This window comes from Myotis davidii, unplaced genomic scaffold (assembly GCF_000327345.1).
Source record: "Myotis davidii unplaced genomic scaffold, ASM32734v1 scaffold370, whole genome shotgun sequence".
NCBI classification, from domain to species: Eukaryota; Metazoa; Chordata; class Mammalia; order Chiroptera; family Vespertilionidae; genus Myotis; species Myotis davidii.
In genome coordinates, this window is record NW_006288615.1 from 3,538,239 (window position 1) to 3,551,473 (window position 13,235).

Here is a 13,235-nt window from a genome sequence, read left to right on the forward strand (position 1 = left end):
GGGCGGCTTCTGTAACTAAATGCTTTAAAGACAGGCAGGGTACCGAGGGACAAGGGACAGATACTTCCCTCCTCCCCTCCTGGAGTGGCTCACATTTGCAGCATTGAAGTCTTCGCTGCTTCTGTCTCTTCTGTGAGAGCCCGGCCACAACCGTCCCCAAACCCCCTTGCCCTCCCTTCTACTCTTGCGGACCTCACGTTCTTCAACAGGCTTTTTTTCCTTTTCTTTTTACATCCAATATGTAGGTATTAATTCTTTTATAGTACGTGAACTTGACTCTCAGACATATAAAATGAAACACCGAAGTGTCTTTATATTCAGTGATAAAGCTGATATCATATATAGCTTCATATAAGTATACTTAGTATTTTCCAAGCCTCTGGAGCCAGTGTTTGGGCTCTGATAGTCTGCAGCAAACTGAGTCTTTGCCGGCCTCTAGTGAGAGAGTTTGAAGTTGCGGGTGGATGAACATCGTGTTGCTACTGAGCAGCTGCAAAGCTGCGTGTCCCTGCACATCTTGCTTCATCCATACAGCAATGTCCATAGTGAGTCAAGACCCCCACAGCAAGAATTACAAAGAAAGTTTTATTAGCAAGGTTTTTGGGGTGGTGGTGGTAGAGGTTAAAACTTTTTCTTTTTAATACGTTTTTATTGATTTTAGAGAGAAAGGGAAAAAACAACAGCAACATAGAGGTTGATTGGCTGCTTCCTGACACCCCCTACTGGGGATCAAGCCTGCAACCCAGGCATGTGCCCTGACTGGGAATCGAACCTGTCACCCATCCCTGCATGGGGGAATGCTCAACCAACTGAGCCACACTGGCCAGGGTGAGGAGATTGAAACTTTGACTTAATGAAAGACACTTCTCTCTAGGAATTAAGAGTCTTGGCAGTAAAAGACACCCCAGGTGGAATTTGGAGAGCCTGTTGTAGGTGTTTTACCTCTCACTATACTTTAAATAATGTTCCTTTCCCTTGGGAAGCCATTCTCTGGAGAAGAAGGTCATGAAAAAGAACCTGGAATTTCCCTATATTTTAGGTAGCACATGAAAACCTGGAGGAGCCTCTTTGATGTGGAATGCATAACTCATATTCCTTCCAATGAAATGGTAGAAGTTGGGTAGCCATTATTGACAAATACATTCAGAAGAATTCTTTAAAGAAGAGACGTTAAAAGCCATAAAATTGACTTGGGGGAGAAAGACGGAAAGCTGGGGGCCAACCTTTTCAGCTTAGCCTATTTATTTATTTTTAAATGCATTCTACGGAGGCTTTGGCACAGGCTGGCTTTAAAGATTAACTCATTCAGGTCACATTTTGAATCTGGAAGAAGAAGATGGATTATTCAACAAATGATGTGGGGATTACTAACTAACCATTTGGAGGAAAATAAGGTTAATGATCAACATCGCATGATAGATCAGAATAAATTTCAGAGATTAAATATTTACATGTTAAAAAAAAGGGAGTCATAAAAGCAGTAGACAAAAAAACATGGGTGATTGTTTCTATAACCCTGGTGGCGAGGAAGGTTTTTCTAAGCACAACACTGGTGAGAAACAAGAAAAAGGTTGATAGATTTTATGTAAAATTTTTGAAAGTCAAAAATGACCATGAACAAAAGCGAAGAGACAGAGCTAAAGCATTTGAAACATAGCTATAAGGATTTCTTAGAAACTACTAAGAAAGGTAAGCAATCTAGTGGGGCCGAAGGGGATGGTTGTCAATCTCTCAGCGATGTTGACCTGTCCCCACAGTTCCTGCTCATCTTCCACAAGGCTGCCGCAGGCGAGCTGCAGGAGGAAAGTGGGCTGATGGCCCTGGCCAAGCTGTCTGAGATCGATGTTGCCCTGGAGGGCGTCAAAGGTGCCAAGAACTTCTTTGAAGCCAAGGTAGGTGGCTTCTTCCTGTGTGGGACAATCGCCCCCTCCCTGCACCCTGCCCAACAGGAGATCCCGGTTAGTGACTCTCTCATTAACTCCCTCAGGACAAGCTTAAATAGATCCTGCGTGATTGCAGGAGAGTGAATGTGTCTGCGTGCAATCTACAAATTAAAAACACAACTGAATGGCACATGCATCAGACTCTGGTTTCAGATTGGGTTACTTGGACAGCTACCTCCATATTTGCATCTTACACACTTGTGTGTAAACAAGTGAATAATGGGGCCAGAGGAGGGAGCCTTGGTGGCTTGCCCCAAATTTGCTCCATTGACAGTGTCTGGGAGTGGGGAAGGAATCTGCAGTGCACGGTCTTGAATCTCCTCCGGGTGCTGCCTTTCATTCACATGTTCATCCGGCCACTGAACATTTATGGAGCGCCCACCCCTTGCTGGGCACTGTCATTTTCACCTCTGCAGAGCACACCTGCAGAAAGAGAGATCAGGAGAGCCCTCCAAGCCCCCTGTCCACCACAGCAGTGGAATGCAGTTGGTAAGGCTGCCTCCTCCTGTTACCCGTCTGTGCCTCAGTTTCCTCATCTGTGCAGTGCGGGAGAGGGGGGGTCAGAGATAATGGGATTGCTGTGAGGATTACAAGAGTTCACATATACGTAAAGTGTTAAGCAAGTACCTGGCTCACTGTGAGTATTCCATATGTGATACGAGCTGTTGGACTCCTCACCACCCCAGACAGGAGCCTGCCTCTTGTGTGGTTTTGGCTTACTCTACTAGTCTGCCCAGAGACAAATTGTCCTTGGCAACACATTTCAGCCTGCTCGGGCCCTTAAGCTTGATTATCTTCTCACTTCTCTGTGATGCTGCTTGGAGAAACAGTCCATCATTTTTGTGCCAACATGTAAACTGAATCATGGCGGACTCGGTGCCTGAATTCCTACTGCCATCATCTGATAGTCAGGGGCAGGGCGACCACTCATTGTGCCTTCAACACCAGCATTGTGTGTCCAACCCTGAAAGTGGTTTGGCCCTTCCTTCATGACATAACATTGATTCAACCCAGTCCCCTGGCAATGCCTGGCCCCGCATTCAGCTCAGGCGATACAAGGGTGTAGTAGATGACACGTTTGCCCTGCCCAGGACACGCACTCAGTCTAGTGAGGAAAGCAAACTGTCAGTCTGGATAGAGAGGAGGCAAGGGCTAATTCTGGTGGGATGGGTCCTCCCCATTCATTGACTGAGTCAACGTATGCAGATCTCTCGTGATACCTTGGGCTGGGGTCGAGGACTGAGACTCACCTTAGCAGGATGCTCTTTTCACTCCACGGCTGCAGTGTAGTGTGCCGCGTGCTTTTGTCCAAGTCTGTATGAAGTCTCTGGGAACGTCTTATCTGGGCATTCAGACCTTTTATAACCTAGATCTGGTCTCCACTCTAGCCTCGTCCACCCCTTGCATGTTTCAAATGCTGCCATGCTTTTCATGACTGGGCCTCAATACTGCTATGTCCTCTGCCTGGAGGGCCCCATCCAAATGCCTCTTCCTAGAAAACTCTACTCATTCTTTAAGACCCATGTTAAAGAGTTGCCTCCTCTTGGCTGTTTTCCCTGATCATCCCAGTTGAGAAAGTCTGTCCTCTTCTGCGTTTCGGTATTATGAGTGGAAGTGCTATCATAATTTATTTATTCAAGGTATTACAATTTATTTTGGACACTTTGGGCAAGTACATAAATCGACCCAATTTTTTGAGAGCAGTTTGGATCTAGCTGTTAACTTTTGATATTCTCCACCTCTAGAATTCTGCCTATAGGAGTTTGGCCTCAGAGACACTCATGTAAATGCACCTGCAGCACCAGCATTGTGTGTCTAACCTTGTCTGTATATAAATATAAATCCAGACAAGGGTTTTTTCCTACAGCACTGTTAGTAATAAAGAAAAATTGGAGACTGTCAAGGGCGAGGGGGAAAAAAAGAACACATATGTAATACCCCTTGTAATACGTTAAGCAATAAAAAAAATAAAATAAAATAAAAATAAATTAAAAAATAAAAGAAAAATTGGAAATGACTGAAACTTCCATTATCGGGAATTACACCCACACATGTGCACACCCTACAGCCATGGGTATGTATGGACAGATGCCGAAAATGAATTAAGCAAAAACAGTTTGTTTGAAACCCCATTTTGTAAGTATTAAATACACCCTGGATAATTACTTCCAAAGCATTAGTAACACTTGTTGTTTGAGGGGCTTTTTAAATATTTTTGTAATGTTTTATAATTATGGCTGCATTATTTTTATAACCAGGAGAAAAGATGAAAAGAATAACAATAAAATAAAATTTTTTGAGTGTGTTATGTGTACGCATCTGCCTCCCCACCCAGACTCAAAGGCAGGGTAGGTATATTATCTTTATAATTACAGTGCTGGGCATATAATGGCCCTCAATAAACATTTGCTTGAGTGACAAATGCAGGGAATCACCCCTTGAATTTAGGAGAGGGCCATAAAGGAGCTGACGTCTGTGACAGATGTCAAAGATGAATGGAAACTCACCTTGTAATCAAGGAAGGGAAGGCGTTCCTGCCGTGGGAATGGCAGGAGCAAAGGCTCCAAGGCATGGAGGGTGAGGAGTGTCTGGAGGCTGGCCCTTGTCCACACTGGACACACTTAGACAGGGAGTCTGGGCTCCCCTAGAGACCAGGCCTTCCTCAGCCTACTGAGCACCAGAACCATCTGCAGGCCAGCTTCCCAGTCCCACCCAGATCTACCTGGTTCTCCAGGGTGGGGCCCAGGAAACATGGACTTGAATCAGCTCTGCAGGTGGTTCAGGGCAGAGCCAGGCTTGGAAAGCACAACTGCACACTTGGGTGTGTGTGTGGTGGTGGTGGTGGGGTGGCCCTCAGAGGAGCATGAGCAGGAGCCTGACATGATCAGTGGTGGACACTATAGGGATCGACTTGCCTGGGGTGAGGCTGGACTTGGGAAGCTTTCATAGATTCTGGAGAATCGTAGATCCAATGAAGGTAGTGACAATGGGGGACTCTCAGTACTTATGACCACTTGATTGGAGGTGGGATGTACACTGAGTGGCCAGATTATTATGACCACCTGACATTTGTAGGCAAATTAGCTATAATTTTGTGCTGAAGTTGCTAGAGGGCCAGATCATTATAAATAGGGAAGCAGGTTGTTTACCATAACAGTAGAAGTGATGTTTTTCTGAAGATATGGGTAAACAACGTGATTTAACAGCCTTTGAACGTGGGATATATATTATGATGAGTGGCCAGATTGTTATGACCACCCCATCAGTATTTCATTGGGCCACCTATTGCCTTCAATACTGCGGCAGCTGCCTGATGGCTCTTTTAACTTCGTCCCACAAATGCTCAATTGGATTGAGATCTGGTGATTGTGGGGGCCACCTAAGCAAGGTAAAGTCTCCCTCATGTACTTGAAACCACTCCTACACAATATGAGCACCGTGGCATGGCGCATTGTCTTGTTGGAAGAAGCCATCTCCATTGGGATACGCCATCAATATGACAGGATAAACTTGATCAGCAATGATACATAAGTATGTTGTGCTATTCAGAGGTTGTTCCACACAAATTCAAGGGCCCAAATCATGCCAGGAAAACATGCCCCAAACCATAACACTGCCCCCACCAGCTTGAAGGGTTGTACTCGTGCATGTGGGGTGCATGCTTTCATGCTGTTTCTGCCAAATTCTCGCTCTGCCATCTGCATGATGCAACTGGAAACATGATTCATCGGACCACATGACTTTTTTCCAATGCTGGACTGTCCAATCCTTGTGTTCCTGTGCGAATTGGAGACATTTTATCTTGGTAACTGCAGACAGCAAAGGTGTTTGAACAGGCCTTTGGCTTCCATATCCATACGATGCAGTGTACAGCTAATTTGCCTACAAACAGCAGGTGATCATAAAAATCTGGCCACTCAATGTAAAATGCTACAAGGCTTGTTGGTGACATTTTTTTTCCATCAAGGCAGGACATCCCCCCAGCCATGGGAATAATTTAAGTAGGAAAAGTTATAAGCTGGGTTTTAGAGTTAAATCTAAGGTGACTTAAGGTAAAAGGGAGGCATGCCCTTTCATTTGAAGGGCACAATGTTGGTTGCAAATAGTTTCTGTTCATGTCTTAAGAAATACCTGGGAAATTTGGAAAATATCATTTCCTAGTCCTGGCCAGTGTGGCTCAGTGGTGGAGTGTTGGCCCGTGTGCCAAAGGGTTGTGGGTTCAATTCCCTGTCAAGGGCATGTACCTGGGTTGCAGGTTCACTCCCTGTCCCCAGTTGGGGCATGTTGGGAGGCAACCAGTCAATGTGTCTCTCTCACATCAATGTTTCTCTCTCTCTCTTTCTCTTTCCCCTTCCTTTCCTCCCTCCCCTCTCTAAAAATCAATGGGAAAAATAGCCTTGGGTGAGGATTAATAATAATAAAAAGAGGACTGGGATAATGTTTAAAATATTGATATCATAGGTAGACCAAATTAGAAAAATGTGGTCAGTTAGACATCTCAGAGACATTGGTGAAGTTTAACTTTAATAATAACACATTTTAAAATAAAACCATCTTCTTTTTTTAAAAAATATTTTTATAGGTTTCAGAGGAAGGGAGAGGGAGAGAGAGAAACATCAATGACAAGAGAGAAACATTGATCGACTGCCTACTGCATGCTCCACACTGGGGATCGAGCCAGCAACCCGGACTAGGAATTGAACCATGACCTTCTGGTTCACAGGTCAATGCTCAACCACTGAGCCACGCCGGCCCAGTGATAAAAGAATATTTACTTATCTTCAACGTGATAAAAGAATATTTACTTTTTTAGAAGTATAAAAACATTCAATAAAATGGTAATATTAAGTAATGTAGTATGGGTACAGGAATAAACCAAATAGTAGAACAGGATAGACAATAATAAAAACAGATCTCCTTCATGTGGGAATCCTATATAGTAAAAACCTAATACGCTAAGTGTTGGGTTATCCAGTTGGCCTCCAACCAATCGAAGTGTAATATGCTAATGCTAAAGCTGCTCAACCGCTCGCTATGACGTGAACTGACCACCAGGGGCAGTCAACTGGTCAACCAGTCGCTATGACATGCACTGACCACCAGGGGCAGATGCTCCAACTGGTAGGTTAGCTTGCTGCTGGGGTCTGGCTAATCTGGACTTGAGCCCTCCCACGGTCCTTCCCTGGCTGGGCAACCTTCTGCATCCCTCCCCAACCCCGATCGTGCACTGGTGGGGTCCCTCACCTGGCCTGCGCCCTCTTGCAATCCAGGGCCTCTCTGGGGATGTTGGACAGCCAGTTTCAGCCCGATCCTGTAGGCCAGGCCGAGGAACCCCACTGGTGCACGAATTCATGCACAGGGCCTCTAGTTTAGTATATGAAAAAGATCATTTTTGCCCTACCTGATTTGTCTCAGAGGTTGGAGCATCAGCCCATGAACTGAAGGGTCCCGTATTCGATTCTGGTCCAGGGCACATACCCCAGTTGCAGGCTTGCTCCCCGGCCCCAGTTGGAGTGCCTGCGGGAGGCAACCAACCGATTTGCCTCTCTCACATTTGTCTCTCTTTCTCCCTCCCTCCCTTACACTCTCTCTAAAAATCAATGAAAAAAATATCCTTGTATGAGGATTAACAACAACAACAAGCTGAATGTGAAGATAAAACCATAAAAGTATTGGAAGGAAATACAGGAAAGTGGGTTTAGAAACTTCTTAAACATGACATGAAATTCCAAAGTCAGAAAGGAAATGGCTGGAAAGCATTGATTGCATCAAAATTTAAGAATATTTGTATGGCTTAAGCTACCTTGAAGTTAAAAGACAAATAAGCCCGGCCAATGTTGCTCAGTGACTTGAGCATCAATCCATGAACCAAGAGAGGTCACCAGTTCGATTCACAGTCAGAGCACATGCCCAGGTTGCAGGCTTGATCCCTGGTGGAGTGTATGCAGGAGGCAGCCAATCGATGGTCCTCTCTCATCGATGTTTCTATCTCTTTCTCCTTCTCCTTTCCACTCTCTCTAAAATCAATAAAAACATATTTTAAAAAAGACAAAGAACTTGGAAATAGTAACTGAAAAATATTAAGAAGAAATTAACACCTACATTATGGAAAGTAAAAAAAAAATAGCTGAATAGAAAAAGGAGCAAAGGATACAAATGGGTACTTCACCAAAGAGGAAATAAAAGGTGCCAGTTTACCTATCAGATTGGCAAGTAGGGAGAAGGTTAATTATAAGCCGTGGCAAGGCTGTGGTGAAGTGAGAACCTGTGTTCTATGATGGTGGGGTATAAATGGGAACGGTTGTTTTGGAGAGCAAGTTCACCATCTTTATTAAATAATGTGCATGCCCACCGTGTTTGCAAAGTTTACCTAATTGATGAGACACAGAGAGAAAATCAGTTCTAAGATAGAGAATTTTAAGATGAGTTTACCTGATATTGTATCATTGGAGATAAATTTGATTTTTTAAAAATGGCACTGAATCCCATTCACAAATACAAACAAAAAAACATGTAATATATGGAAATAAGTTTAGAATGATTTATTTAGAGAAAACCAAAAATTCTAGTGGGTAACCTAAAAGACCGTAGTGAATAAAAATAGAGGCTTTCAGGGAAAACCTATATTGTAAAGAAATCCCTTTGCCACAGGAGAGTGATACAGCCCCAATCAAAATCCCAGCAGGGAGGTTATTTTGTTGTGAAATAAAAACTGGAAAGCAGCCCAGCTATTATTGCTCAGTGGTTGAATACAGACCTATGAACCAGGAGGTCACGGTCCAATTCCCGGTTAGGGCACATGCCTGGGTTGTGGGCTCAATCCCCAGTGTGGGGCAGCAGGAGGCAACTGGTCAATGATTCTCTGTCATCATTGATGTTTCTATCTCTTCCTCTCCCTTCCTCTCTGAAATCAATAAAAATATATTTAAAAAAAAAAGTAGAAGTGGGTAATAGGTGGGATATTAAACAGTGTCCTGGAAAAGCAGAGAAGCGGGAAGACCGACCCACAATAGCAAAGTGACTGTGTCCTCGCTACTACCAGGCACAGCTGGGAAGACCACGGGGAAGGAGCCTCATGTCACATGGCTCTAGACCAGTGGTTCTCACCCTTCCTAATGCCGCGACCCTTTAGTACAGTTCCTCATGTTGTGGTGACCCCCAATTTCACTGTTACAAATTGAACATAATTAAAGCATAGTGGTTAATCACAAAAACAATATGTAATTATCTATGTGTTTTCCGATGGTCTTAGGTGACCCCTGTGAAAGGGTCGTTTGACCCCCAAAGGGGTCTCGACCCACAGGTTGAGAACCGCTGTTCTAGACGACCAAGTTCTGTTCACTGGGTGCTCCATCTCCTAGGTTCTCTTCCCCTCTCTCACTCTGTTGGTCTGTTTCTGCTGTTTCTCTGCAGGTCCAAGCCTTGGCCTCTGCCAGTAAGTTTGAAGCTGAGCTGAAAGCTGAGCAAGATGAGCGGAAGCGGGAGGAGGAGAAGAGGAGGATCCGCCAGGCAGCCTTCCGGGAGCTCAAGGCCACTTTTAGCACATAGTCGGGTGACCTTGACCTCTGTCTACAGCTGTGCCTCACAGGTGCCCCTGGGAGAGCTGGGCAGGCATCCACACCCCCAACTGATTCCTCACCCCAACCGGCCTCCACACCCCGTCAAGCAAACGCTGTAGCCTCAGGGCAGCAGGGAGCGTCCTCACCCCCAGGTGAGAGAGACCAGCTGTTCCTTGCCTCTCTTTTCCTCCCACCATTCTCTGCCCTTTCCTGTAGCCAGAATGTGCCTCTGGCCACCTGTGACTTTTCCTTGTTCCTTTTACTCTTCCACATCAAATAGTGGAAACAAATTGTACAGGCACTTCTTCCCCTTGGTGGTCCTTAGAGGAGATGACCCTTGGGGGCTGTGATGTTCATGTTGCCCATTTTCGTGGGTAATTCTCTGCCCCACTCTCCTCCCCTTTGTTTCCCATCGGCTACCCTGTTCTCATTCTTAGCCCGAGCCTGCCAGTGGCCTTTGCATCTTCGCTTGTCTTTTGATGGTGGTGAAGTTTGAGGCAGGTCAAGCTGGACCATTGCCTGTCCCCTCTCCAACAGGGGGCGTGGGATGCTGCCAAGGTGACACAAAATAGTGAAAAGATAAGTTCTGTTCCTCCCATCACGGTTCTCCTGTCCCCTAGCATTTCCCCCAGACCCACCTTCATTCATGTCTCCCCATTCCAGCCTTTTTTCTCCACTCTTAAATACTGTGCTACATACCTATAATAATAAAAGAATAATTTAGAAGTTCTATTAATGAGTAGAATTCCTGCTAACTCTGACTCTATGCAAATTATATTACAGTAGACCCCTGACATTCACAAGTGACAAATCTAGAGTCTTGCGAAATCCCAAAGGTCATGTCCACCCTCATCATGTAGAAAGTTTCCGACATCTGCTCCAAGGTGGTGAAGCTGTTCTAAACCTCCAGCACACGTTTTTATATCTTGTGAGTTCTTGGGATTGTGTACAAATGCCAGGGGTTTGTTGTATTTTTAAAAAATAATTCCTAATGTCATATTTATTCCCTTTTGTAACTGCTGTCTTTACAATAAAGAAAGCATCTGCATTTCTACCTTACAGCTGTTTGTTTTTAAATAAACGGTGCAATTAGACTTTGCCGTCACATCATTGTGCTTCTAGACTTCTTTGAATTGGGGAGAGAGGAAGTGTTTTCCTTGGGGCCACTTCCAGCCCAGGCTTCTGTTGGTCACGAGTCTCTGAAGTCCAGTTAGAAGTGGTAACTAGAGGGTTAGTCTTCACTCCAGGGAATCTGAGCACTGAGGTTGTCTGCCAGCTGCTCTTTCCCATCCCATCACTGAGAATTTTTTCAGCTGCAGGTAAAACCTGTGGCTTAATCTCTCTCTTGCTTACTAGACTCTTGAAACTCTGAGGAGAGCTCACCTTCCCATGTATAATTCCAGGGTATTTGGGGGACCTGGTAAGGACTTCTGTCCTAAGAGAATACCCTTAGCTCCCCAGCGAAGATCATTTCTGTTTCTGCACATGCCCAAGACCTATACAATCCTCAGGCATTTTTCTAGGTCAAGTCATCCTCCAACCTCCCCACCTGGGTTGCAGTGAACATGAAAAAGGAATGAAGAGACTTATTGTATGATTATGCTTATTGGTATTTATCCAAATGAGCCAAGAACCTTTGTCCACACAAAAACCTGCACAAAAATGTTTATAAGCAGCTTTATCCATAATTGCCAAAAGATGGAAGCAACCAAGATATTCTTCGGTCGGTGAATGGATAACAGTGTCATCACAATGGAATATTAATTAAAAAGAAATACTCAATAATAAAAAGAAATGAGCTATCAAGCCACAAAAAGATATGAAGAAAACTTAAATGCATATTGCTGACTGAAAGAAGCCAACCCGGAAAGGTTGCATCTACATGATTCCAGCTGCTTGAGATTCTGGAAAAAGCAAAACTATGAAGACAGTAAAAAGATCAATGGTTGTAGGGTGAGGGGCAGGATGAATACATGGCACACAGAGGACTTTTAGGTAGTCAAACTACATATGATACTGTAATAGTAGATACGTTCATTGTACAGCTGTCAACACCCATAGAATGTACAAGAACAAGAGTGAACCCTTATGTAAACTATGGACTCTAGTTAATAATAATGCATCAATATGGGCACATCAACTGTAACAAGTGTACAACACTAACGCAAGGTGTTAATAATATGGAAAACTGGAGGGGGAGAAGGAAGAGAGGTTTATGGGCATTGGGTACTTCCTGCTAAGTTTTTCTGTAAACCTAAAACTGCTCTAAAAAAAAATAAAGTCTACAATTTAAAAAAAAGAAGGCAGGAATGGAGGTAATTACTTTCAAACATTCATTTGTTTCTCTTATAACTAGGCCCAAGTGAGAGTTAAAAACCCTTGAGTGCAATAACAGAAAATGTAACACAGGAGGATTTAAGACAAAAAAGGACCAATATTGGGCCATGTAACAGGCCAGAGACAGGACTTCTTGGCCCCATCTTGGTCATGAAGTCCTGCAGATGTTCCTTTCATGCCTGTCACCTGCAGTTCCCATCCTCCACCTCCATGGCCATGGCCTTCATTGGTTGCCCTGCCCTCATGTTGCCCTGGTTGTCCACACTACAGCTAGAATAGTTCTTATAAGCTGCAAACTGTTTCTAATACCTCTTGATTCTACCTTACTCTTCACATGGAGTTCTCCCTCTATGTGTGTCTGTGTCCAAATTTCCCTTTTTAAATTTTTACTGATTTTTTTTCTTAGAGAGGGAGGAAGGGGGAGAGAGAGGGAGAGAGAAACATCAATCAGTTGCCTCCCATATGTGCCCTGACCAGGAATCAAACCCTCAACTTTTTGGTGCACAGAATGATGCTCCAACCAAGTCATACCCACGAGGGCTGTATTTCCCTTTTTCATAAGGACTCTAGTCACTGAATTAGAGCCCACCCCAATGACCTCATTTTAGCTCAGTTACCTCTTAAAGACCCTATCTCCAAATAACGTGACATTCTGAAGTACATTCTGAGGTGAGGATGCCAACATATCTTTTGGAGGGATGCAATCCGATCCACAGAGAGGATGTTCAAATTGCTGTGTAACAAATTACCCCAAAATGTAGTGGCTTAAAGCAACCATTTCCTTATGCTCATAGATTTGGTAAATCAGAAATTCAGACACGGCACAATGAGAATGTTTGTCCTCGCTTCATGATGTCTTGGGCATGTACCTGGGTTGCAGGTTTGATCCCCAGCTCTAGTTGGGATGTGTGCGGGAGACAACCAATTGATATGTCTCTCTTACATTGATGTTTCTCCATCCCTCCCTACCTCCCTCCCTCCCTCCCTATCCTTCCCTTCCACTCTAAAAAAAAAAAAAAATCAATGGAAAAATATCCTCAGGTGAGGATTAACAAAAAATAAAATAGACTGAGCAAACAAGGTGGAAGCTCTACCACTTTATGATCTAACATTGGAAGTCACCTTGTTTTTCTTCTAGCACATTGAAACAAGGACCCAAGGGGGAGGGGAATTATACTCTATGTCTAGAAAGGGTAATTACAAGGTTTTAGAGGAGTACAAGGCATGGAAGATATTGTTGCTGCCATCTTTAGAAAAACACAATCTGCCACAGTTGATCAACCTGTGTTTGCTACAAATTAAACTTGTTTTGGACTAAACTCCCTACTCCCCTCTCCTCCTAATCTGCTAGTCTCAATTTCTCTGTTTCTATCACTGATACAACAAATCTGAAACT

General features: G+C 44.1%; 1 protein-coding gene across 1 annotated transcript in view; it reads left to right on the top strand.

The window, feature by feature from the left end:
- EFHD1 (EF-hand domain family member D1) overlaps nt 1-10,556 on the top strand; it is a 40,373-nt gene extending 29,817 nt beyond the window's left edge. The window contains exons 4-5 of the mRNA XM_006760662.2: nt 1,758-1,892; nt 9,357-10,556. Coding sequence (XP_006760725.1) covers nt 1,758-1,892; nt 9,357-9,491 — 270 coding nt within the window. The 3' untranslated portion in view covers nt 9,492-10,556. The remainder of the gene's footprint in view (nt 1-1,757; nt 1,893-9,356) is intronic.
- The last annotated feature ends 2,679 nt before the right edge of the window (nt 10,557-13,235 follow it).